The sequence below is a fragment of the Entelurus aequoreus genome, linkage group LG09, assembly GCF_033978785.1.
Source record: "Entelurus aequoreus isolate RoL-2023_Sb linkage group LG09, RoL_Eaeq_v1.1, whole genome shotgun sequence".
Taxonomy (NCBI): Eukaryota; Metazoa; Chordata; class Actinopteri; order Syngnathiformes; family Syngnathidae; genus Entelurus; species Entelurus aequoreus.
This window is the reverse complement of record NC_084739.1, coordinates 30,768,717-30,795,595: the sequence shown is the minus strand read 5'-3', so window position 1 is coordinate 30,795,595 and position 26,879 is coordinate 30,768,717. Positions and strand designations below refer to the sequence as shown.

Sequence of the window (26,879 nt, the reverse complement as noted above, 5' to 3'; positions counted from 1 at the left end):
TATGTTGCTCCAAAACCTATATGTACATTACAGCATTAATGGTGCCTTTACAGATGTGTAAGTTACCCATGCCTTGGGCACTAATACACCCCCATGCCATCACAGATGCTGGCTTTTGATCGTTGCTTGTTGAGAAATGGTGTTCTTAAACTGTTCGACAATTTGCTCACGCATTTGTTCACAAAGTGGTGACCCTCGCCTCATCCTTGTTTGTGAATGACTGAGCATTTCATGCAAGCTGGTTTTATACCCAGTCATGGCACCCACCTGTTCCCAATTGGCGTGTTCACCTGTGGGATGTCCCAAATAAGTGTTTAATGAGGATTCCTCAACTTTCTCAGTCTTTTTTGCCACTTGTGCCAACTTTTTTGAAACATGTTGCAGGCCTTAAATTCCAAATGAGCTAATATTTGCAAAAAACAACAACGTTTTCCAGTTCAAACGTTAAGTATCTTGTCTTTGCAGTGTGTTCAATTGAATATAGGTTGAAACGGATTTGCAAATCATTGTATTCTGTTTTTATTTCCGATTTACACAACGTGTCACCTTCCCTGGTTTTGGGTTTTGTACGAGCCGGTATGCCCCACAACAAAAGGATATCGAAAAAGAAGGAGCTTATTGACGACAGCGTCCGACTGCAATAACAGACTTGCGCAAATATCTTCGGGTACATTTCTACCATGTATGGATATATCCACTCACGTCATAGGTCAGAGCAAATTCCAAATGGCTTGTATGAAGGAAGGCAAGGCAAGGCAAGGCAAGGCAAGGCAAGGCAAGGCAAGGCAAGGCAAGGCAAGGCAAGGCAACTTTATTTGTATAGCGCTTTTCATACACAAGGCAGACTCAAAGTGCTTCACAGACAACAAAGTGAAATGAAAGAAAATAAAAGCAAAATTAAAATGCAGACAATAAAAATAAAAACAGTGCGGACGTTAAAAGTTAAAAGATTAAAAGATTTAGCTGAAAGCTAAGGTGAACATAAAAGTCTTCAGTCTAGTTTTAAAAGTAGTCAGAGTTGGGGAAAGTCTGACATCTTCAGGAAGTTTATTCCAGCTATTTGTTGCATAGTGACTGAATGATGCGCTCCCTTGATTGGAGTTTACTCTGGGAACCGCTAACATATTGGTCTCAGACGATCTTAGTGATCTAGAGGGCTTATATAGTGGGAGCATATCGGTGATATACTTCGGCCCTAGACCATGTAGTGATTTATATGTGAGCAGGAGGATTTTGAAATCAATTCTCTGATATACAGGGAGCCAATGTAAGGATTTAAGAATTGGTGTAATGTGCTCACATTTTTTGGTCTTTGTTCGAACTCTAGCAGCAGCGTTCTGAACAAGCTGTAGCTGCCTGACAGTTTTGTTGGGAAGACCTGCAAGGAGACCGTTACAATAGTCTAGCCTACTGGTAATAAAGGCATGTACAAGTTTTTCAAAGTCTTGAGCTGACATGAGCCCTCTAAGTCTTTTTACATTTTTGAGGTGATAGTAGGCCGATTTTGTTACTGATTTGATGTGACTGTGGAAATGTAAATCAGAATCTAAAACAACCCCAAGATTTCTGGCTTTATTTGAGGTTTTCAGGGACAGTGATTGAAGGTGTTGGATGACTTTAAACCTTTCTTTTTTAGCACCAAAAACAATTATCTCAGTTTTATCTTCATTTAGTTGTAGGAAATTTTGGCACATCCAGTGTTTGACTTGCTCAATGCACTGGCACAGAATATCTTATGAATATTTTATAAATATATCCACAATTCTTCCAACATCCATTCTTTCACTCTCAAAATAATCTTACTTATCTCATCATATGAATTGTAACTTACTTCACCAATTATTATTTATTAATGTATTTGTATTGTGATTACTTATGGAGTATTTTGTGAATAAATTGAGAACAGGAAGTGAATAAAAGTTTGAGAAACTGTTATGTAAAAGAAAAGGGGTACGATTAAATAAGCTCGCTTCTTCATACTCCTTTTTGAACATGTTGAAAAGAGAAACTGTAAATTGTGATGTATCATGTTGTATGCTTGCATGTTCGAAATAAACTCAAACTCAAACTCAAACGGTTTGATTTTAAAATTTTGGGACCAAAATCCCCAAATACACAAACGCAGTTACCATCAGTTTTGCATAACAGGTCCCCTTTAAAGGCCTACTGAAACCCACTACTACCGACCACGCAGTCTGATAGTTTATATATCAATGATGAAATCTTAACATTGCAACACATGCCAATACGGCAGTGTTAACTTATAAAGTGCCATTTTAAATTTCCCGCTAAACTTCCGGTTTAAAACGTCTTTGGATGATGACGTATGCGCATGACGTAGCCAGTGAAACAGAAGTATCGGTACCCCATTGAAAACAATACAAAATAGCTCTGTTTTCATCTCATAATTCCACAGTATTCTGGACATGTGTTGCTGAATCTTTTGCAATTTGTTTAATGAACAATGAAGACTGCAAAGAAGAAAGTTGTAGGTGGGATCGGTGTATTAGCGGCTGGCGGTAGCAACATAACCAGGAGATCTTACTTAGATAGCAGACGCGCTAGCCGACGCTAGCCGCCAACCGCACGGATGATCGGGTGAAGACTTTCGTCGCGCCGTCGATCGCTGGAACGCAGGTGAGCACGGGTGTTGATGAGCAGATGAGGGCTGGCTGGCGTAGGTGGAGCGCTAATGTTTTTATCATAGCTCTGTGAGGTCCGGTTGCTAAGTTAGCTTCAATGGCGTCGTTAGCAACAGCATTGTTAACCTTCGCTAGCCTGGAAAGCATTAACCGTGTATAGTTACATGTCCATGGTTTAATAGTACTGTTGATTTTCTATCTATCCTTCCAGTCAGGGGTTTATTTCTTTTGTTTCTATATGCAGTTAAGCACGATGCTATCACGTTAGCTCGTAGCTAAAGTGTTTCGCTGAAGTATTGTCGTGGAGATAAAGTCACTGAATGTCCATTTCGCGTTCTCGACTCTCATTTTCAAGAGGATATAGTATCCGAGGTGGTTTAAAATACAAATCCGTGATCCACAATGGAAAAAGGAGAAAGCGTGGAATCCAATGAGCCAGCTTGTACCTAAGTTACGGTCAGAGCGAAAAAAGATATGTCTTGCACTGCATTCTAGTCCTTCACTCTAACGTTCCTCATCCACAAATCTTTCATCCTCTCTCAAATTAATGGGGTAATCGTCGCTTTCTCTGTCCGAATCTCTCTCGCTCCATTGTAAACAATGGGGAATTGTGAGAAGTCCTTCCTCCGGTGACGTCACGCTACTTCCGGTACAGGCAAGGCTTTTTTTTTTATCAGCGAGCAAAAGTTGCAACTTTGTCGTCGATGTTCTCTACTAAATCCTTTCAGCAAAAATATAGCAATATCGCGAAATGATCAAGTATGACACATAGAATGGATCTGCTATCCCCGTTTAACAAAAAAAAATGCATTTCAGTAGGCCTTTAATGACCAATGCATTCACATCTTATTTGAATAAAGTGCAACCAACACTTTAGTTTGAATTAGAAGGAGGAAACCTTTTCTGCCCAAATTTTGAACATTCAAGCAACTTTCAATAAAAGTAAGCAACATTTTAGCACTAGATTTACCAGCTAAATAAAGTTCCCCGACCCGGCCACGCAGTATCTGTTCTCTGCCTTGGCGTCGCTGATGAAGGACAGCTTCTCAGGTGTGCAAAAGCATGTATGCCCCCTCCTCCCTGTTGATGGTGTTGGCCCCTTGCTTCCTAATCTCAATAGCATCCTTGATCCATTTTTTTGTATTTATTGCTTTCTGATTAAATAACTTGTCTTTGGCTGCCAGTTGTTGTGCTCCGAAAGTTGGTATGTCGGCATAACCTGCTCTGTTGTCACTTCCGTCGTGTCGGTCGCGTATTTTGTGGCTTAAAGTTGTGTTGCGGCTTTATATTATTGGGTTGTGCTGTTTGTCTTTGTTGTGGCTTTTGCAATCGTTCTGTAGCTGAAAGTGTTTGTGTTGTAATTTATGATATTGTCATGTGGCGTTTGCGTTTGTTATAGCCTTTCTTGACCATCGTAGCTATTCGCCATTTTTGTTTTGATGACGCCAACGGGCAAATACACCTAACCTTTAACTTCCTTATTTTTAAAAGTGCTAAACTTCATAAGAAGTCTGCCGTTCTTAAATTCCTTGTTTTAATTTTTGTAGTTTCGATAAATTCGATCAGTTATTTTTTTAAACGATCTTTGATCAATACCTATCTTCCGGCACAGCTCGATTTACTGGAAATTTTGCAAAATAAATGATCTATCGATATATCGATCAATCATTACAGCCCTACATTTCAGCTATCTTAGATATGTTTTGTGGCCATGAACACAGAGCAGAGTGTGTGCGTATTTTGGGGCAAATAGATAGTACTTTATTGATTCCTTCAGGAAATGAAAGAGAGAGTGCAGCAGCTGTCAGTACGACATATATAGTTTGTTTATTTTGGTGTGATTATGACAGAAAATGACCAGTTTTGCTCAATGAAATTATTAGTGATGCAGACCCCCCTCGCTCTCCTTCTTAAAGCGTTTCAGCAGACGTCATTGTTTTATCTGTTGTAACAAATTGTCACCTGTCGCTCCAGAGTTGCATTAAAAATGGTACAGAATAAACTGTTATGTGTTTATTTTGTTTAGCGTTTAGGTTGGGTTTGGATTTTTATTTTCGACAATGTCAAGACCTGCTCAGTGGCCTTTGGGTTAGAGTGTCTGCCCTGAGATCGGTAGGTCGTGAGTTCAAACCATGGCCGAGTCATACCAAAGACTATAAAAATGGGACCCATTACCTCTCTGCTTGGCACTCAGCATCAAGGGTTGGAATTGGGGATTAAATCACCAAAATGATTCCCGAGCACGGCCACCGCTGCTGCTCACTGCTCCCCTCACCTCCCAGGAGGTGGAACAAGGGGATGTGTCAAACGCAGAGAGTGTGTGTGTGACATAAGTGGTACTTTACTCTTTAACTTTAAATTGTTGCACCCCTACTATAGACATGGTTTACTATATAGTACTCATAATTTACCAACATATTTCCCAGCTTAGTCTGTCTCCGTTTGAAATTGCATTCACATCACACAAACCAATCTTGTGCTGCTTGGGTTAAACAGCTACATCTACAGAACACTACATCTTATACGAAGCCATTTCTAGACAGACAAGGACAAAAAAAATATGTAGGCAGGTATAGATAGTTTTGCAAAAGATCTAAAGACAATCATCAATAGATATTTTTAAAGCAGAGCTCATATAGAACAGAACGCTTTATTGTCATTAAACATGAGAGCATGACAAAATTTGGACCAGGCATGCTTGAATGTTTAGGTTTTGGGGGCATGTTCCCACAGCAACGTTTGTGTTTTTGGTTAAAAAAAAAAGCGGCCCCACAGTGTCCTATCAATTGTGAATCACATCCAAATGTAACGTTTCCGGGGTGAGAATGATGTGCAAAACCCAAAACCAGTGAAGTTGGCACGTTGTGTAAATCGTAAATAAAAACAAAATACAATGATTTCCAAATCCTTTTCAAACTATATTCAATTGAATACACTGCAAAGACAAGATACTTAACATTTGAACTGGAGAACTTTGTTATTTTTGGCAAATATTAGCTCATTTGGAATTTGATGCCTGCAACATGTTTCAAAAAAGCTGGCAAAAGTGGCAAAAAAGACTGAGAAAGTTGAGGAATGCTCATCAAACAATTATTTGGAACAGCCCATAGGTGAACAGGCTAATTGGGAACAGGTGGGTGCCATGATTGGGTATAAAAGCAACTTCCATGAAATGCTCAGTCATTCACAAACAAGGATGGGGCGAGGGTCCCCACTTTGTGAACAAATGTGTGAGCAAATTGTCGAACAGTTTAAGAACAAAATTTCTCAACAAACTGTTGCAAGAAATGTAGGGATTTCACCAGTCTATTCAAATGAATATAAGTTGAAAAGGCTTTGCAAATCATTGTATTCTGTTTTTATTTACGAATTACACAACGTGCCATCTTCACTGGTTTTGGGGTTTGTAATACAGTGCGGCGCCATAGGTGGCGCTGTAAGCAAACAAGCCACCCGAACCACCACACTATAGAAGAAGAAGCAGCACACGCGCAATAAAGTTCTATTCTCCGGTCACACATCAAAACAAAACAAAAAATTATGTTCAAGCAGTAGTGTACAGTAATAAAGCAGACAAACAAGCACTCTTTCTTTTGACGGCCCAAGTTTGACATCATTGTTGTATTATTATTGTGTATGTGTCTGTACTGCATGTCTAGTTGATAGATGATGACGAGGTTTTGTTGCCATAGTGCTAATAGTAGTGACAACTGTACATCCCAATCACAGCTTTGTTGTTGATAGCTGTTGAGCGTGCCTTCTTCTCCCTGTCGGGGCGGCGACAGGGCGGGTAGAAAGCGGCGACGTCATCACTCTCGAATACTGTGGCGGCGTCCTTTGCCCAATGGAAAGGACAATGCCATTTCAGGCCTTCCCACTCTGGAGCCAGTTTTCAAAAACTTTCATTTCAGACCTTTAAAAAAGCAGTTTGCGTGGGGATACATGGCTAACACGGTACATATATTTTCCACTGAAAATGGTTGTGTGGAGACAGGCCCTGGATCTGACCCATATTTTCATTGCAAAATCGTTTGTCCTCATGTTAATAGTAAATGAGTGAGAAATATAAACAGTTGTCTGGAAGTAGACTGAATGTTTATGGCCTTTGGTTAGATCTGAAGCAAAGCCAAAGGGCCCAGGCGCAGCCTGTCATCATCTTCCACAATGGCATTCGAATACAGCAGCCATTCCATGACCAATTACATTTGCATGAAACGAGAGGCAGTTTCCCCATTTTCTCTGTGATGTATATGTCATGTCTGTGTTGATCATGTTTTTGTTTTGCTTGGTTTTTGGACACTTTTCAGTTCTTGTCTTCACTCCCTTGCTTTGTCACCATAGTAACCATTAGTTTCACCTGGTTCACATCCTCATGTCACGCACCTGTCTCACGTTTTCACTAATCATGTCACTAGTATTTAAGGCCATTGTTGCCAGGCAGTCGGCCTGGCGACATCACACATTCACACTCCTGCCACTCTGATGATCCATGCTGCTCTTTTTCATGTTTTTTCTCATACCAAGTAAGTTTTGTTTATTAAGACCACAGTTAGAGTTTTTGTTTCTTTGTTCATAGTTTTTGTGCCCACGTGCATGTCTTTTGTTTCTTAGTCAAGTTTGTATTTCCGCCTTTGTGCGCGCCATTTGTTTGCTTCCTTTTTTTTTGTAGTTTATTAGTGTTAAAAAATAAATCATATATTTAAATTCACGCCTTGCACGCGCCAATTTTCCTTTGCCTTCCGGAGAAGCAAACCCCAAGAATCAAGTCATGACAGTATAAGGTTTAAGTGATTGTAGTACTGAGAGAAATAAACCACTCTTGCCTAAAAGAACACAAAAACATAACTTAAGTCAATGCTGAAAGGCTCGTATTCTTTGTGGTGTAAGAATCCTGCAGATCTTTTCATTTTTGTAGTGAGATTAATATGCTCCAAAACATCCTATACTGAGGCCACAGAATTTACAAAAACATGTGTTTGCATTCATGTGGAACTCTTTTGTTGCCCATCTAAATTAAATGGAACAAAGGGGGCGGCGTGGCCCGGTTGGGAGAGTGGCCTTGCCAGCAACCTGAGGGTTCCTGGTACCAACTTCGTCACGTCCGTTGTGTGCTTGAGCAAGACACTTCACCCTTGGTTAGGGCCTTGCATGGCAGCTCCCGCCATCAGTGTGTGAATGTGTGTGTGAATGGGTGAATGTGGAAATAGTGTCAAAGCGCTTTGAGTACCTTAAGGTAGAAAAACGCTATTACAAATATAACCTATTTACCATATCCCTTTTAAATGAGATTGTACAACTAGTTTATGAAAGGAGCTTTTTCTTTCAAATGGATACATTTATACAGCACTTACCTACATACAGTTGTGCAAGCTGTTATGTGCTGCTGGGCCACACATATTCACAGAGCTGACTTTTACACAGCTGGTTTTGAATCGATTCCCACAGAAATCCTTATCCACAATCACCCTGAGATTGACTGCCATTTCGCTTTTTTTTTTAGCTGGGATAACCTCTAAACAAAATGTATGTTTTTGACATGCAGCAATAAGATGGTTAGATTATCAGTGCATCATTTTGAGTATTATTAACAGAGAGAGGCACATTGCACGGTTTACATAAGACTATTGAATACAAGTGTTCCTTTTGTTTATTATTCTTTTACTTCAGCTGAGAGGAAAGGGATAAGATAAACTTCCTTTGTGAATGTATGCTAACAGAGGGGCGGCAGGAATTTTGACTCATAATATCTTTCTGTTAATCATGTTTGTCTTCACCACTTGATCTCATCAGGGCCTTGTTCATTTTCTTTGTAGCAACAAACTAACATAAAGAGTAGAGTTAAATAAGCAAAAACATCCCTGCTGCATCATTTGCAGGTTTGATCCTACAGGCAGTTGTGTCAGATAGTTGTGTATGTAAATGCCTTCTGAACATCTGCCTTCTGTTACTGTAATTTGCTTCAACACCATCTGTTAGGCATTGGCCAATATGTTATACATCCTTTGAGTTATCAGACCATAATTGGACCAATTATTGTAAAATACTCCAATGAGCTACATTTGTTTTTGTTTTGTTTTACAGTAGATATAGGTCCAAAACAAATGCAACTCTCTATTCTGTCCTTTATCAGAGAATGCAAACACTGGTTTAACATAACAACAAAATCTGCTTTTTTCCACGTCTTACATAAAGATGTTCCAGTTAGCACTTGCTCTGTGTTAATATTATTCTCTGTGTTTCTGTCCCTGTGCCATAGGTCCAGCTCTTCCAGCTGTCGTTCGATGTTGGCGGCACGCTGTGAGGAAAGATTCAACTCTGCAGTATTGCAGCACTCCGCAGACACTTGTCCTTGACATCCAAATGCTGTGTGTCAATTGTTGCCAGTGGCCTTTTGTAAATTATGACAACGGCTGCTAAGTCAAGAAGCAGTGAAATAATGAAGGGCCATAAAATTATGCTCTTCAAGGAAACTGCTCTCAAGATATGAGTATTTTGAGCCCGGTTATTGATAATAAGTCAAAACTTGTGGGAGGCCCAGAAGAATACGCCGGATCCATGCAGTCAGAAGAGTTATTTAGCAGGAAACTCAAGGCCCTAAATGGTAACATGGGACCACCAGGCTCCAACATGCAGAGCAAACTTGAAGTTCCAGGCAAAACAAATGGTACCCCAGCAATGCCTAAAATGGGCGTCAGGGCCAGGGTGACAGAATGGCCACCAAGAAAAGACGGCTGGGATGGACGGCCATCACCAAACTATCAGAGTGTGATACCAATATTTCAGAACGGTCAACAGGACAATACTGTGGAAATACTTGAGGAAAGTGAACAAGTCTGTTTGGAGGTAGACTACTCAGATGCAAAGTATACACTGAATGACATCCTCAGCCACTCACCCTTGAAAGGTCTTCATCCTATTCGTCAGCGCAGCAATAGTGATGTCACCATCAGCGACATTGACTCTGAAGACGTAGTAGACCAGACTGCCGTTAATCCTAACACTGGAGCCTCTTTACATCGTGAATATGGAAGTACATCCTCTATTGACCGCCAGGGCCTGGGTGAAGATGGCTTTTTTACAATGCTCAAGGGCTATAGAGTGGATACCTTGGACCACCGCAGTGTACCACCCCTGGGTTTTCCTGAGTTGTTGCGGTGTGATGCCTCCCTCTCTCCAAGCTTACAAACAGCAGCCCAGATTTCCAGGGGGGAGATTGTCACCATTCCAGGCTATGACTATTTAGACAGCGCTCTTCTTTACAGCAGGGATCGTGACAAATCTTTCATGAGGCGTCTCAAGTCAGAGTCATCTGAAACTTCATTATTCAGGAAATTACGGACAATTAAGAGCGAAAGTGATGCTTTGAGACTTTCTTTGGAAGATGACCGCCGACCGCTCAGTTTTCAAAAATGCTTTGCTCATTATGATGTTCAAAGTGTTCTTTTCAACATCAGTGAAGCTGTAGCAAGCAGAGCTACCCTAAGCCAGAGAAAGAACACAACTACTGGGGCTTCAGCAGCTTCAGCTGGACTTGGGGGAGTGTCTGGTAGTGGAGCTGGTGCTTTTCCAGGATTAGGACTCGATTGTGGAGCAATCTCATACAGTAGTGGCAATTCTGCCTTCTTTGAGTCACCACTAGGCAGCAGGGAGGACTTGAACCCAAAAGAGAACTTGGATGCTGATGACGGAGACGGAAAGAGCAATAGCCTGGTGTTGGGATGCCCACACTTTCGCAACGAAGTTGGCGGTGAGGGCGAGAGAAAGATCTCGCTTTCCAGAGCCAACAATGCCAACTACAGTGGTGTGTCAGAGAGCTGCTCCTTTGAATCGTCTCTGAGTTCCCACTGCACAAATGCAGGAGTCTCTGTACTGGAGGTGCCTCGAGAAAACCAGCCCATCCACAGGGAGAAGGTCAAACGTTACATCATCGAGCATATTGACCTCGGTGCATACCACTACCACAAGTTCTTCTATGGGAAGGGTAAGAACAATTATAACATTGTTTTGTATACGAGTTTCTTTCACCCATCATGTCATTGAAGTGAAGTGAATTACATTTATATAGCGCTTTTTCTCAAGTGACTCAAAGCGCTTTACATTGTGAAACCCAATATGTAAGTTACATTTAAACCAGTGTGGGTGGCACTGGGAGCAGGTGGGTAAAGTGTCTTGCCCAAGGACACGACGGCAGTGACTAGGATGGCGGAAGCGGGGATCGAACCTGCAACCCTCAAGTTGCTGGCACGGCCGCTCTACCAACCGAGCTATACCGCCCCATTGTGTTCAGTTTACCAGTGTATTAACCTATGAAACATGGGTTGGGTAAGTCATACTGTCAACCACGATCTATACATTTTGATCAAGTATAGACCAACTCTACTGACCAGTGGAGCAACGTTGCTGTAGTTTTTGATAGGAGTCAAATACAGGAGTGCTGGCTGACAGTATTGTAAAATGGTGACAATATTCTAAATATATATTAGCGAAACATTTGTTTTGTTTCTTCTCCCACCCTTGTAACATTGTGAGATGTTTATGTTCAACAAATGCTTTTAAAAGTGATCATCATTGCCACGGTTATGTTTCAGTGAAAATAAACAACTCAGTGGAATCTTATTTTCATGAGAAAAAGCCAGAATGGTAGGGAAGCAAGTTTCAAAACAAAGCTGCTTTATATCATCACATTAGATGTCCTGACTGTCCAGTTATTTTTTCAGGCCCAGATGATGTAAGAACCAGAACAATAGCTGGCTTGTCTTGGGTTCTAGCGCGTATGTTTCTCTTCCTTGGGAGAGGAGCGGCCATATCCTCCCAGTGATATTGCTCTCAACCCTGCTGAGAAGCTGTGATTGGTGAAGGAAGAGGTGAATGAGAGGGTGTGTTTCAGCTGTTCACCATGAGGGCCAGTGGGGTGTAAGGACCCCTTTTACGAAACTATGGGGTCAGCAAAAACACGTCAAGGTCCCGGATCTTAACATTAAAACACCTGTGAGTGTTACTGCAAATAACATGCCAGCCCAACCCATCACATACTTATACATATCTGTTTTCCCACTGTCTTGGGATTGGCTGCTCTCAGCAGATTGAATTTCCCAACCTCAAGCCCCACAGAAAACAGCTGCTTCACCTTTAACACTTTGGGATGCCTGAATGTCCTCAAAAACATGCCGAGTGTGTCATTTTGTAACTCCAGCTCCTCCTGGCAAGGTTAATAAGACTATTACGGTATGTTTAGATGTACCATTGAACTTCCTGATAATCACTGACTGTTAATGCCGTCTAACGTAAATGACCGCCATAACCACAACACCAGGGGGAGCTCCACTAACAACGTTAAACCCAGATTCCGAACCAACAAAGGTCTTAACTCATTCTCTTTCTATGCCACATCAATGTGGAATGCGCTCCCAACAGGTATAAAAGAAAGGGCATCTCTATCCTCCTTTAAAACCGCAATAAAAGTTCACCTCCAGGCAGCTACAACCCTAAACTAACACCCTCCCCGGATTGCTAATAAACAAATGTAAACAATCAAATGCAGATACTTTTTCTTATGCCTTCTGATCTCTCTCTCTCTCTCTCTCTCTCTCTCTCTCTCTCTCTCTCTCTCTCTCTCTCTCTCTCTCTCTCTCTCTCTCTCTCTATGTCCACTACTTGCTGTCCATATCCTACCCCCCCACCCTCCCACACCCCTGATTGTAAATAATGTAAATAATTCAATGTGATTATCTTGTGTGATGACTGTATTATGATGATAGTATATATCTGATAGTGTATATCTGTATCATGAATCAATTTAAGTGGACCCCGACTTTAACAAGTTGAAAAACTTATTCGGGTGTTACCATTTAGTGGTCAATTGTACGGAATATGTACTTCACTGTGCAACCTACTAATAAAAGTCTCAATCAATCAAAACTCTCTCCATTTCCCCAAGATGTGTATTTAACATCTCCACATCACAGATAAAGCTGGGATAACTGAAGTACCATGTGCTGCAGTCCTTTTTTTTAACAATAAAATATATTTTTCACAGTTAGTGAATGTAGCCCTTGCCCTTTTCATGAGGTGTTTTATCAAAGAGACAAGTCTGTCATCACCTCACGCACATACACACCCATGCTCAAACAAAGATGCACACTCACACAAGCATAAACCACGCATCACCACTTTAGAAGAAGCTTTTATCAGCTTGGCCTGAACATTGATCTCACTGATAGCCTTAAGCCATTTGAACATCTTTGCAGGGGTGTTGCTCCCTAAGGCTGCCCAAGCGGACAGTGTTTCATCCACAGCCAAAGGCTAGAAACTCTTATATATATATATATATATATATATATATATATATATATATATATATGTCATGGTCATATATTATACACAGGAGGCACTGGACAAAAGAGGCTAATGCATTGTTAGTCATATACATATATGTGTCTGAACTGTATTTTATAGAAATAACATATTTGATGTTAGACTTTAGAGGCTTGAAGTTGCTCTGCATCGTTGCTTGGCAGGATGACAAACATGAGGTGTTATTTGAAATGACAACCCAAGTCATCTATTTGGCAACCTTTGGCATATTGTCAACACCAAGTGAGACGTTACAGAGAATGTGTTGACAAAAAACTTTCCGCTGCAGTCGACACCGTCAGTATTCAGTTGCCTCTTGGCGTCCTACCAGCGTTTGACCTCATGCCTCACAGAGCATTTCCCCTCAGTCCACTGTCCCCGACAAGCCATGCATTCCACACAAGGATAACACTGCATTACCTTGATACAGTTGATTTATTATTCATGCTGATATGTGCTTTGCCTCAATGACAAGGAGCTGTGCATTTAAGCTGCATGCTATACACGGCATGGACGCAACATTTAAACCTGCAGAAATCTTACTATGAGCCAAAGAATAGAACAAATCCCAGACGTTCCTCTGCCATGGTTTTTTAATTTAAAACCAGAAGGATTAGTTTCCATTTTTGTATCACTGAGCTACAATTTCTAAATAAAAAAATCAATCTATATCCAAAATAAAAATGCAGTTGCAATGACTCAATAAGAATTCACAAAGCTGTATCTATCATTTTTATTGACCAGGATCGCCTGTGTTCTAATCATAAGGAAATTGATTTCAAATCTCTGTTGGACCTTTTGTGTGTCATTTCAATCGTCAGTTTGCCTTTATTTTAAAACCCAAAACCTTTTCAGACCATTCATTACATATAAATATGTTTTGCCAAAGAAAAAGCTTATTCTGTCAGATAATCAGTATCTAGAAGGTCTGATATAAATGTCAACTAAGAACCTATTCATTCTCTTTTTATGATGCATTTCCAGAGCATCAAAACTATTTTGGTGTAGACGAAAATCTGGGACCTGTGGCGGTCAGCGTCCGCAGGGAAAGGCTGGATGACGGAAAGGAGAAAGAGGGAATGCAGTACAACTATCGAATCACCTTCAGGACCAGTCAGGTAAACTTAATGCCGAGTGTCATAAAATTGGACCTGAACTTCCACAGATCCATGGTGGAGACACCTGCTTGCTTAGTGCCGCTCTCTATTGATCTCTCATGAGAACATGCTTTTAAAGGCTATTTCTCACGTTGCATTCAGAATGACATGTTCATGTCACCAAGGTCATTTTTGGCAATACACGGGTGTTTGAAGATTAAAAAAGCTGCCACTGCCCAGAAGGTGGTTCATAGAGCCTAGAACCAAGTCTTATCAAAACACATCTACATTGATTCCCTTCAGAATGGAATAAATCATATTTATTTTATACTAAAATAACCCTTTTACGCTTTTGCTTGTAACATAAGATTAAGTGATTGTTAAATGTTGCTAACAGTTTTATGTGACCTGTCCTTTATATTAGAATTGTTTTGTTAGATTGTTGTGTTAAATACTTTGTACTGTACTGTATCGTAAACAACTAGAAAATTCTCTGTGGGATACATTTTAGGGATGTACGTAGTAGTTTATTCTCTCTCCACAACTTTAAAAGAAAAGAAAATGGGGATAATGTTTGAGTCATAAATATCCACCAATCAGATCCCTGCATATATTACTGATGTTATAAACATTTATGTAGCATGCATCTGCCCAAATTAAATGTTCCTCCTTGTTACTTCAACAAAAGAAGAATTATCTTCTTTTGAATTATCTTCTTTTGTTGAGGTCGAGAATTGTATTGTTGGTTCATGATAACAAACAGCAAGTCTCTTTGAACTGAGCCTCAATGCTGTCGTGCCAAACATCCCGCCTGCCTTGCCCAACTTGGTGAGTGATTACGGCTTCCTCTGTGAAAAGGCCGTAAGTGTGCAGAAACGCTTCAGTGCTCCGCTTCCCAAATCTGCATCAGCTACCCAAACGTGTCCAAAGGTTGGTTCTGTGCCAGTTGTAGCTCGGTTGGTCAGTCTTGCACGAGCAAACACTCCGTCTCATTGTTATTGGCTTCGCTCGCTCTCCCTCACCCACGTGTCCACAACATTATTAATCCACAAACTGGGATGCACGGCCCGATGGTCTCTGGTGGTACAGGAACCTCTCACTGATAGATGCTCGGTGGTCCCAGCCAATGAATAATTCAAGTGCAACAGATGTGTCAGGCAAAGAAATGTCACCGATATCCAGCACCAGTCTTGGGTTAAGGCGGCACTCCCACGATAAAACAATGTATCTGGGTCATGCTAACCCTGCACGCAGACGATGTTTTAACTCCCGAACCACTGGAGCGTCAATTTGCATGGTCTGCTATCATTAGGCCCCAGCTCTCTTGGACTGTGTCCTATTCTCACTTGCTGTTAAGTAATCTGCTTTTCAGCATGTCTTTCTCGCTCTCAGGCAACCATTGCCTGCTGACATCCAAGTCCACAGGCCGTGCAGATAGCAGTGGGATTCATAAGTGTAAATGTGTCAGTAATGTTCCAAAAAACAACACATCGTTATGGGTAGCGCGCTTTAAAGCTGCAACCATTACCGGCACGTTAATGGTCGTAACACTAAAACACCACTTAACATTGAGTATACAGTTGGATTATTTTAATTATTTACAATGGGAGATGTTAATGCTGCCCATTGGAGCTGTAATGAACCATTGCCCTAAATAGCACGGCATGATATAAAATTGTATCATAACTGGATCTCACAGCAGCTGGCATGAGCTTACATTTTTTCATTTTGATACAAAATCATCAAAACACTGTGTTCCAGACTTGCTGACCTAGATGGTAGAAGCATACTGAGACCTAACCCTAATATACTCCCAGGCCACAGCACTGGGTACTCCTGCACCATTTAGTGACATCCAGTACAAGAGCTGTATCAAAAATACTAATCTTATAAATTTAATAATACTCACTTTCAAGTTATGCTGTGTCAAAGAATTATGTTAGTAGATAATAATAGTTTTGTCTTTACAGCTGACTACCCTACGAGGAGCCATTTTGGAAGATGCGATTCCATCCACGGCACGACACGGGACGGCCCGTGGTTTGCCACTAAAGGAAGTACTTGAATATGTAATCCCGGAGCTCAATATCCAATGCTTGCGCCTGGCAATCCACTCCCCTAAAGTCCCGGAGCAGCTTCTCAAGCTGGATGAACAGGGGGTGAGTGCAGACTTGTTTGGTGGTTGGTGATTAACCAGTCACATCTTAAGTGTCTTGTTCAGGACCACATGCTTATTTTTTTCAGAATGGCAGTCTTTTAAATAATTTGACATTTTGGGGAACGTTTTGAGAGCACCTTGCCATGTATAAATAATGATACAATATGAAATCTCACAACAAAATGTTCAAACCTTTACCCATAAGCCAGCAGTTGAGATAATGACTATCTTGAACTAAAAAAGGACTACAAAGACTTTGAATTGTAAATTGTGGATGTTTGCCAGGAAACACTGCACTGACCCAAGATTATGCACTTAACCCAAATTACAAGTATTTTGAGATACGAACTGTCTCCCGGCTTTTTGTTATGCTTTAAATTGCGAGCATACACTTAAATTATGAACATCCCCGTCGCTGGTAGTAATTGTCCAAAGCCCACAGTCAGAGAGCAACACAATCCTGCCCTCTAATCACCAGAACTAAGAAGGTGAGTGCGTTGGACGACACCCACCAAATCATAAAAACAAACCATTAAAAACATGTCCGACCGTGGAGCAGACTCGGCGAGGCAGTCTGGCCGCGGTGCTGTCAAGTCTGCACGACTCCAAACCAGAATTCAGCTTCTGTGCCAAAACAACATCCAAACAGTGGACATTTATCAATGAAAATATGGAGAAGCTGCCGAATGGTCTGCATAACATGTTTCGCTTTGTTCTTTTCTCCTGACCCTACAAACTGGACAATCGCACATGAACCTTGTTCACTGGGTCTTATACAGACATAAGTGTTTGTTACTCTGACCTCTCCAGTCCATCACATAAAGATGTCCGTGTACAACACAAACAAGAACAGTTCCTATTGTTATACGACGGAGAAGCAGGTCGAAGGAGACGCAGCATTAGTCTGGTCTCCAAGGTAAATACTGTACATTATTTTTATTGTTTGCTTTTTTTAGTCATGTCCAGCAACTCAGGCAAATTATATTGTTGATGTAGATGTCCATATCTACTGTGCAGATTTACATTACATTAGAGAAGTGTGGGATACTTCTCCTGTTACCTTAATTGTATTTGACTTTAACAAATGGATTTATTTATTGTTTGGCGCAGCCGGATCTGGAACAGGAGGAGATAGAAAGAATAAAAAAAGAAAGACAGAGGGGGATATTGCGGGGACAGGAGAGGGATAAGACAGAGAGACAACAATAACAAAAACAACATCATCAGCAAATAAGATATGTAAAAATATGGTCCAAAAAATTATAGCAAAGTAGTTAGTGAAGTAAATAGTTATAACACACAAATGACAATGGACATTATTGCACTACAGATGGAGCAATAAAAATACCAATAGAAATAGCACTATTTATAAGAAAAAAGCAGAAGAATGGAGGGGAAGAAAGAGAAACAAACTATATTAACCCTGTAGATTGTTATAGTACAAATAGGTTAGGTTTTATCAATGTGCCGTGTTTCACCCAGTTCCCCCTGGGGAGAACAACATTAATATATGTTTGATGAAACGTGATTATATGCATGAGTGTATGTATGCATGTGTGTATAGCTTGTGTAAGTACAGGTGTGTGTATATGTATGTTTGTACAGTGAATGTGTGTGTCTGTATGTACAGTATTTGTGTATGTATGTGGGAGACTTAATGCACCTAAGTCTGTACATTATTATCACATTATTTCATAAAAGTAGTTTTTTATACTTTCTGTTATATTGATTTTTAAACAATATTTATCATCTAAAAGTTTTTTACCTCCTCTCTGAGCTGCCATCTCCTCTCTGAGCTGCCACCTTACCGTGGTAGAGGAGTTTGCGTGTCCCAATGATTCTAGGAGCTATGTTGTCCGGGGGCTTTATGCCCCCTGGTAGGGTCTCCCAAGACAAACTGGTCCTAGGTGAGGGATCAGACAAAGAGCAGCTCGAAGACCTCAATGAGAAATAAAAACTATGGACCCAGATTTCCCTCGCCCGGACGCGGGTCACCGGGGCTCCCCTCTGGAGCCAGGCCCGGAGGTGGGGCACGATGGTGAGCGCCTGGTGGCCGGGCCTGTCCCCATGGGGCCCTGCTGGGCACAGCCCGAAGAGGCAACGTGGTTTCCCCCTCCAATGGGCTCACCACCCATAGCAGTGGTCATAGAGGTCGGGTGCGATGTGAGCTGGGCGGCAGCCGAAGGCAGGGCACTTGGCGGTCCGATCCTCGGCTACAGAAGCTATCTCTTGGGACGTGGAACGTCACCTCGCTGGGGGGGAAGGAGCCTGAGCTAGTGCGCGAGGTGGAGAAGTTCCGACTAGACATAGTCGGACTCACTTCGACGCACAGCAAGGGCTCTGGAACCAGTTCTCTCGAGAGGGGCTGGACTCTCTTCTACTCTGGCGCTGCCGGCAGTGAGAGGCGACGGGCTGGGGTGGCAATTCTTGTTGCCCCCCGGCTCAGAGCCTGCATGTTGGAGTTCAACCCGGTGGACGAGAGGGTAGCTTCCCTCCGCCTTCGGGTGGGGGAACGGGTCCTGACTGTGGTTTGCGCTTACGCGCCAAACCGCAGCTCAGAGTACCCACCCTTTTTGGATTCACTCGAGGGAGTACTTGAGAGTGCTCCCCCGGGTGATTCCCTCGTTCTACTGGGGGACTTCAACGCTCATGTTGGCAGCGACAGTGAAACCTGGAGAGGCGTGATTGGGAAGAATGGCTGCCCGGATCTGAACCCGAGCTGTGTTTTGTTATTGGACTTTTGTGCCCGTCCCAGATTGTCCATAACGAACACCATGTTCAAACATAAGGGTGTCCATATGTGCACTTGGCACCAGGACACCCTAGGCCGCAGTTCCATGATCGACTTTGTAGTTGTGTCGTCGGATTTGCGGCCTCATGTTTTGGACACTCGGGTGAAGAGAGGGGCGGAACTTTCTACCGATCACCACCTGGTGGTGAGTTGGCTGCGATGGTGGGGGAGGATGCCGGACAGACCTGGCAGGCCCAAACGCATTGTGAGGGTTTGCTGGGAACGTCTGGCAGAGTCTCCTGTCAGAGAGAGTTTCAATTCCCACCTCCGGAAGAACTTTGAACATGTCACGAGGGAGGTGCTTGTTCCGCACCTCTATTGTCGAGGCGGCTAATTGGAGCTGTGGCCGCAAGGTAGTTGGTGCCTGTCGTGGCGGTAATCCTAGAACCCGTTGGTGGACACCGGCGGTGAGGGATGCCGTCAAGCTGAAGAAGGAGTCCTATCGGGTTCTTTTGGCTCATAGGACAACGACTTCCGGACAGCTTCGAAGCGATTCTGGACCACCATCCGCCGCCTCAGGAAGGGGAAGCAGTGCACTATCAACACCGTGTACGGTGAGGATGGTGTTCTGCTGACCTCGACTGCGGATGTTGTGGATCTGTGGAGGGAATACTTCGAAGACCTCCTCAATCCCACCAACACGTCTTCCTATGAGAAAGCAGTGTCTGGGGAATCTGTGGTGGGCTGTCCTATTTCTGGGGCTGAGGTTGCTTAGGTAGTTAAAAAGCTCCGCGGTGGCAAGGCCCCGGGGGTGGATGAGATCCGCCCGGAGTTCCTTAAGGCTCTGGATGCTGTGGGGCTGTCTTGGTTGACAAGACTCTGCAGCATCGCGTGGACATCGGGGGCGGTACCTCTGGATTGGCAGACCGGGGTGGTGGTTCCTCTCTTTAAGAAGGGGAACCGGAGGGTGTGTTCTAACTATCGTGGGATCACACTCCTCAGCCTTCCCGGTAAGGTCTATTCAGGTGTGCTGGAGAGGAGGCTACGCCGGCTAGTCGAACCTTGGATTCAGGAGGAACAGTGTGGTTTTCGTCCTGGTCGTGGAACTGTGGACCAGCTCTATACTCTTGGCAGGGTCCTTGAGGGTGCATGGGAGTTTGCCCAACCAGTCTACATGTGTTTTGTGGACTTGGAGAAGACATTCGACCGTGTCCCTCGGGAAGTCCTGTGGGGAGTGCTCAGAGAGTATGGGGTATCGGACTGTCTGATTGTGGCGGTCCGCTCCCTGTATGATCAGTGCCAGAGTTTGGTCCGCGTTGCCGGCAGTAAGTCGGACACGTTTCCAGTGAGGGTTGGACTCCGCCAAGGCTGCCCTTTGTCACCGATTCTGTTCATAACTTTTATGGACAGAATTTCTAGGCGCAGTCAAGGCGTTGAGGGGATCTGGTTTGGTGGCTGCAGGATTAGGTCTCTGCTTTTTGCAGATGATGTGGTCCTGATGGCTTCATCTGGCCAGGATCTTCAGCTCTCGCTGGATCGGTTCGCAGCTGAGTGTGAAGCGACTGGGATGAGAATCAGCACCTCCAAGTCCAAATCCATGGTTCTCGCCCGGAAAAGGGTGGAGTGCCATCTCTGGGTTGCAGAGGAGACCCTGCCCCAAGTGGAGGAGTTCAAGTACCTCGGAGTCTTGTTCACGAGTGAGGGAAGAGTGGATCGTGAGATCGACAGGCGGATCGGTGCGGCGTCTTCAGTAATGCGGACGCTGTATCGATCCGTTGTGGTGAAGAAGGAACTGAGCCAGAAGGCAAAGCTCTCAATTTACCGGTCGATCTACGTTCCCATCCTCACCTATGGTCATGAGCTTTGGGTTATGACCGAAAGGACAAGATCACGGGTACGAGCGGCCGAAATGAGTTTCCTCCTCCGGGTGGCGGGGCACTCCCTTAGAGATAGGGTGAGAAGCTCTGCCATCCGGGGGGAGCTCAAAGTAAAGTCGCTGCTCCTCCACATTGAGAGGAGCCAGATGAGGTCGTTCGGGCATCTGGTCAGGATGCCACCCGAACGCCTCCCTAGGGAGGTGTTTAGGGCACGTCCGACCGGTAGGAGGCCACGGGGAAGACCCAGGACACGTTGGGAAGACTATGTCTCCCGGCTGGCCTGGGAACGCCTCGGGATCCCCCGGGAGGAGCTGGACGAAGTGGCTGGGGAGAGGGAAGTCTGGGCTTCCCTGCTTAAGCTGCTTCCCCCGCGACCCGACCTCGGATAAGCGGAAGAAGATGGATGGATGGATGGAAGTTTTTTACGTGTTAAAATTGTCGTTTTTAGGTGGAGCCAAGCACAGATTAAACTGATATCAATTAATTTCAATAGGCAGTTTTAATTTATGATACAAGTGTTTTGAGTTACAAGCTCGGTCATGAAACCAAATGCGCTTGTATTTTAAGGTACCACTGTATTCCTAAACAACTTGTGCAGACACTGTAGGGCTATTCATCTACATAATGAAGAGGGCCACAGTTTGAAGATGTTGATGTTTCGTCAGAAAGTGCCTCTGCAGGTTATATTCCTCTGAGACTTAGTTTATTCAATTACAAAGTAAGTAAGTAAGTAAACTTTCACACTGCTCTGTCAATATATTATTTATTCTGCCCTCGCTACTCGATTCCAGCGTGTGCAGCTAGTTAACAGTATGTTGAAACAGAAGCTCCAGAAGTTTTGTTGGGGATTGATGTTCCTTATTTTGAATATTTTCCTTCCTCAGTTTTATTTCCTTATTTTGTTTTCCGTTTAGGATTGTAAGACTGAACATATAAACATAAAATTAACATGACAAAAGTATAATGTCCATTGTGTATTTTACATAAATAATGTCCATAGTGTATTTTACATGAATAAAATAGATTGTTTAGTGTTCATACATTCATACAACTACAAAACCCAAAACCAGTGAAGTTGGCACGTTGTGTAATTCGTAAAAAAAACAGAATACAGTGATTTGCAAATCCTTTTCAACTTATATTCAATTGAATAGATTGCAAAGACAAGATATTAAATGTTTTGCAAATAATACATAACATTACACTTTAATGGCAGCAACAAATTGCAAAACAGTTGGGACAGTGGCATTTTTACCTCTGTGTTGCATGGCCTTTCCTTTTAACAACACTCAGTAAACGTTTGGGAACTGAGGAGACCAACTTTTGAGGCTTTTCAGGTGGAATTCTTTCCCATTCTTGCTTGATGTACAGCTACCCGGGTGCGGCCACCGCTGCTGCTCACTGCTCCCCTCACCTCCCAGGGGGTGAACAAGGGGATGGGTCAAATGCAGAAGACAAATTTCACCACACCTAGTGTGTGTGTGACTATTATTGGTACTTTACTTTATTTACTTTAAGTTGTTCAACAGTCTGGGTTCTCCATTGTGGTATTTTAGGCTTCATATTGCGCCACACATTTTCAATGGGAGACAGGTCTGTACTACAGGCAGGCCAGTTTAGTACCAGCACTCTTTTACTATGAAGCCACGCTGTTGTAACACATGGCTTGGCATTGTCTTGCTAAAATAAGCAGGGGCGTCCATGATAACGTTGCTTGGATGGCAACATATCATGGACTAATTGGGCACTAATACATCCCCATACCATCTCAGATGCTGGCTTTTGAACTTTGCGCCTTTAACAATCCGGATGGTTCTTTTCCTCTTTGTTACGGAAGACACGACATCCACAGTTTCCAAAAACTATTTGAAATGTAGACTCGTCAGACCACAGAACATTTTTCCACTTTGCATCAGTCCATCTTAGATGAGCTTGGGCCCAGGGAAGCCGGCGGCGTTTCTGGATGTTGTTGATTAATGGCTTTCACTTTGCATAGGAGAGTTTTAACTTGCACTTACAGATGTAGCAACAAACTGTAGATACTGACAGTGGTTTTCTGAAGTGTTCCTGAGCCCATGTGGTGATATCCATTACACACTGATGTCGCTTTTTGATGTAGTACCGCCTGAGGGATCGAAGATCCGTAATATAATCGCTTACGTGCAGTGATTTCTCCAGATTCTCTGAACCTTTTGATGATATTACGGACCGTAGATGGTGAAAATCGAACCTGGAACCCTCAAGTTGCTGGCACGGCCGCTCTACCAACCGAGCAATGCCACTTTACCGATTTACACAACGTGCCAACTTCACTGGTTTCTGGTTTTGTACATATGTTTTTGTATATAGAAATTAAACAACATCTACAGTACTTTAAACATTGCACACAATGCAACGGTATGTGACTCATCACAAATAAACCTAAGATGTAGCATTATTGCCCTCTCCTGGTCAAATTTAGCGCTACATGTATTAAACGAGCTTTGATCGCCCAGACTTATTACTCTTAGACAAAATACAACATGACCACACGTACTGTTCATAAGACATCACAAAGTCAGCAATTTCAAAACAAAATCTAAATATCTTTATGCTCAATATCTACTTACAAATATTTGACCAAGTATTAAGATGAAACTTACACTTGTGAATGTCTACCATTGTTGCTGCTTGTCTGGAACAATGTGTCGGTCGCTTAAAAGGTCTGACAGGAAGCAGTGACTTGAACACTTACTCAGAGCAGAACATTCTTTCTTTGTTTTCCAGTCGTTGTTAAAAGTCCGATTTTCACAAGTTATTTTGGGTTTTTTTCAGGGTTGAATGAGTCTTCTTCTACTCACCCCACTGCTGCTTAATCATGACACATTCTTCACCGTTTCCTCCTGCGGGGTGGCGGGATTACTGCATACACGAGTAACCGTAGTTCATATGGTTTTATCAAGCCTATTTGGGCGATATTCAGCAAGCCAAATGAAAAGCTTTGGCAGGCCGCTAGTTGAATAGGCCGGCTGCAAGTGGTACTTTGAATGAAACAGTACTGTATTTAGCAATACATTTTGGGTTGTTTGGTTGGCCGGGTGACGGATGTCCGATGGCTCGACTGGCCGGGCTGTGGATGGGGTTGAGGTCGGGATTTTGGCGGCCTCGGTGGTTGCCGGGTGTGTACGTTGTTCCAGTTTGTGTGATCGGTCGCTATTTTACTTCTGTTTCAGCGGCTGCGGCCGTTTGTATTGTGGATGGGCGATGGTGGTGGTCGTTGCTATGGAGCTACTGGTGGTTGGCGTTGCTGTGTTAGGTAGGAGTGGTCCGGGGGACGTGATTGGTGGCCTTGTGCTGGTGGAATTGTGGGGACCGGCTGGTGTTGGCTTGCTGAGTGGTTTAGGTGCCGACATGTGGGCGGGATGCGTTGAATTATTTTCTTGTTGAGAGGCGTTGTTCCCTGGTCAGGACTTGGGTGAACGCATTGCTGTGTGAGCAGCTTGGATGTGGGGTTCACGTTGAGCATGATGGCTGTGCAGTTTTCTGCGTTGGGTTGTCAGTTTGGACTCCACAGAGTTGGTTTGGGGCGGTCGGGTGCGGGCTTTGTTCGGCAGGGGTAGGATTTGCGTGGTGTTGTTAGCCGGGTGTGAAGCGGCTGTTCGCCCGGTTTGCATTTGTTTGGGTGCTTTCTGAAGTGTTTGCAGATTTAACTGGGTAAGGATAGACTTGTTTAGATGCACGGGTGGGGATGGTGTGGCTCTTGTTGGACCGGGACAGTGTTTGGTGTTTCCTTTGCTGGGACAGTGCGTTGTGTGGTTGTTTTTTTGGCTGTTGGGAGAGGTGCAGCTTGATGTGGGGCTTTTGGTGTCTGTATGAGTGCTTTTTGGGTGCATTGAGCGATGCCCCAGTGATGGTGATGGCCGTGGCTGTTCGGTCACAATTATTTTGTTTGGCCTGGGGACTGGGCCTGTTTCGTTGCATTTGGCTGTGATGTTTGTTTGGATAAGGGATTACCTCGAGGTGCCTACGGGGTCCTGGGTTGTTGGGGTCGGCCTCCTGGCCGTATATCTCGGTTGCCTCCTGCATGGACTGGGGGGATTTGGGGCTGTGTCTTGGCCCTCCGCTCCTCCTACTTACAACGCACACCTATAGAACTTTGAGGGAATGGCCTTGGGTGAGGCATGGCGGGGTGATGAGGATGCCTCTATGGGGCTCCAATCCTCCTGACTTGTCCCCTGCTCGCCCATCCCTCAATTTTAACTGCATGCTAGACACTTAGGGCTTTGGGGCGCTCAACATAGTAGGGACCCACCATGACCCTGATGTCCCCCAATTTTAATCGCATCATTAGTTCCCACCCGCATACATATCTCCCTCACGCTACAGCACACACGGCTGTGATGGCTGACCTCCTAATTTTAACTACATAGTAGACACTCTGGGGGCCTTATACACTCCCACATCACATGCATGGGTGGGATTGTATTGGGAGTGCGGTGCGGTCTGGTGGCCGGCCATTCTCGTGCAGTGACCTCGCTTAGGGTTTGAGGTTGAGGCGTGCTCTGTATGTGGGCGAAGTTTTGCGCCTGGTTGAGATCACAGCCGATGGCAGCGGGTGGGTCCTATCTTTGTTGGGGAAGGAGTGGGGGACCCTCAGGTAAGCACGGTCTGGGCGGTGAGTGGAATGGCTGGATGGAGTTGTTGTGTTCAGGATGGCCTGGTTGTCATTGTGGTTTTGGTGTTGTTTGGTGTACTCAGGAGATGGTTGTACACAGGTTGGGTTCTTTTAGCCGAGCTGTGTTTTTTTGTCTTGTTTTGTTTTGTATGACTGGGTTGAGTGGCCGCACGGTAGGCTTTCTTGGCGGAGGCGTCATCGGGTGTTGTTTTGGCTTAATGGGGCCATGGTGTTTTTATTTGTGTGTGTGTACATGCTTGTCATTTGTTTTTATCTACTATGGATGTGATTTGGGTGGTCAGTTGTTTCACTTCCGGTCTGTGGCATCTCACAGATTTTGCTTCCGGTTGGCCGAGGTCCGTGTCTGTCTGTTCCGACTTCGCGCTGTGAGATTTATGTTGGTGGCTTGGTGCGGGGGGCAGCACAGCCTTCTTGTTTGCTGTGGGTGCTGTGGCTCGGTTGTTTGGGCGGTGGTGTGTTTGTTCGGTTTTGGATTGGGGAGTGGAGTTTCATGGTGGGGGGGTGGTGTTGATGTCTCTTGTTTGCGTGTTGGTGTTTGGGCTGACTGGCGGTCTGGCGCTGGCTGGTCTCGGCGTGTGGTTGTTGGTCGCGGTTTTTCGGTCATTTTGATTTGATTGGGTAATACTGATTGTCGGGGGTTTTACAACTGTTGTTTTTGCTGCCGTTTGTTTGTGATACGAGCGCCCGTGGCTGCTGGGTGCTAGCCGCTGTTGTAGTTTGTGGCGGCGCTTGCACGTGGTGGTTGTCGGGGCTGGCAGACTTGCCGACTTTGTTTTCGTTTGTTGTCGTGTTGGTTGTGTTGTGGTTTGTGGCAGCGCGTGCACGTGGTGGTTGTCGGGGCTGGCGGACTTACCGACTTTGTTTTCGCTTGTTGTCGTGTTGTGGTCGTGTGCCCTCGCACTCTGCCGCGCCGTCTTTTGTGCCCGATGTCGTGCCGTTGTCTGGGTGCAGGCTTGTCGGGGGTTGTCCCTGAGAGGGGAGGCGCGCGGCCAGAGCCGTGGGGAGGGAAGGAATGGATTGGCTGGTTCTTGGTGGATGATGGGTTCCGGGGCTGGATCACTGCTCCGACGGCCTATGTAATGGATTTGTTTGTTTAACTATGTCTGTGTGTCTGTGTGTGTGTGTACGTATCTATTTATTATTCTTATATATTTATATATATACAGTATATATACCCCTTCTGGATGCCCGTCTGGGTTGGGGCCTGCTGGGTCTTGTCCCCGTGTCTATTGTGGCACCTTGGTGTGTAGCATGGTATTCTTCAGTGCTTATTGGGCAGGGTGGTCTTCCCGTCTGGCATGCGGGGAGTCTCTGGGCGGGGCTTCCGGTCATTCTGCCCGTGTGGG

The 26,879-nt window shown here is 44.0% G+C and overlaps 1 protein-coding gene across 4 annotated transcripts in view; it reads left to right on the top strand.

Annotated features, from left to right (window-relative positions):
• The first annotated feature begins 8,783 nt into the window (after window positions 1-8,783).
• LOC133657331 (signal-induced proliferation-associated 1-like protein 2) overlaps window positions 8,784-26,879 on the top strand; it is a 114,258-nt gene continuing 96,162 nt past the window's right edge. For all 4 annotated transcript variants that reach the window (XM_062058531.1, XM_062058529.1, XM_062058530.1 and 1 more), the window contains exons 1-3: window positions 8,784-10,623; window positions 13,980-14,113; window positions 16,063-16,251. In XM_062058531.1, the coding sequence (XP_061914515.1) occupies window positions 9,126-10,623; window positions 13,980-14,113; window positions 16,063-16,251 (1,821 nt within the window). In that variant the 5' untranslated portion in view covers window positions 8,784-9,125. The remainder of the gene's footprint in view (window positions 10,624-13,979; window positions 14,114-16,062; window positions 16,252-26,879) is intronic.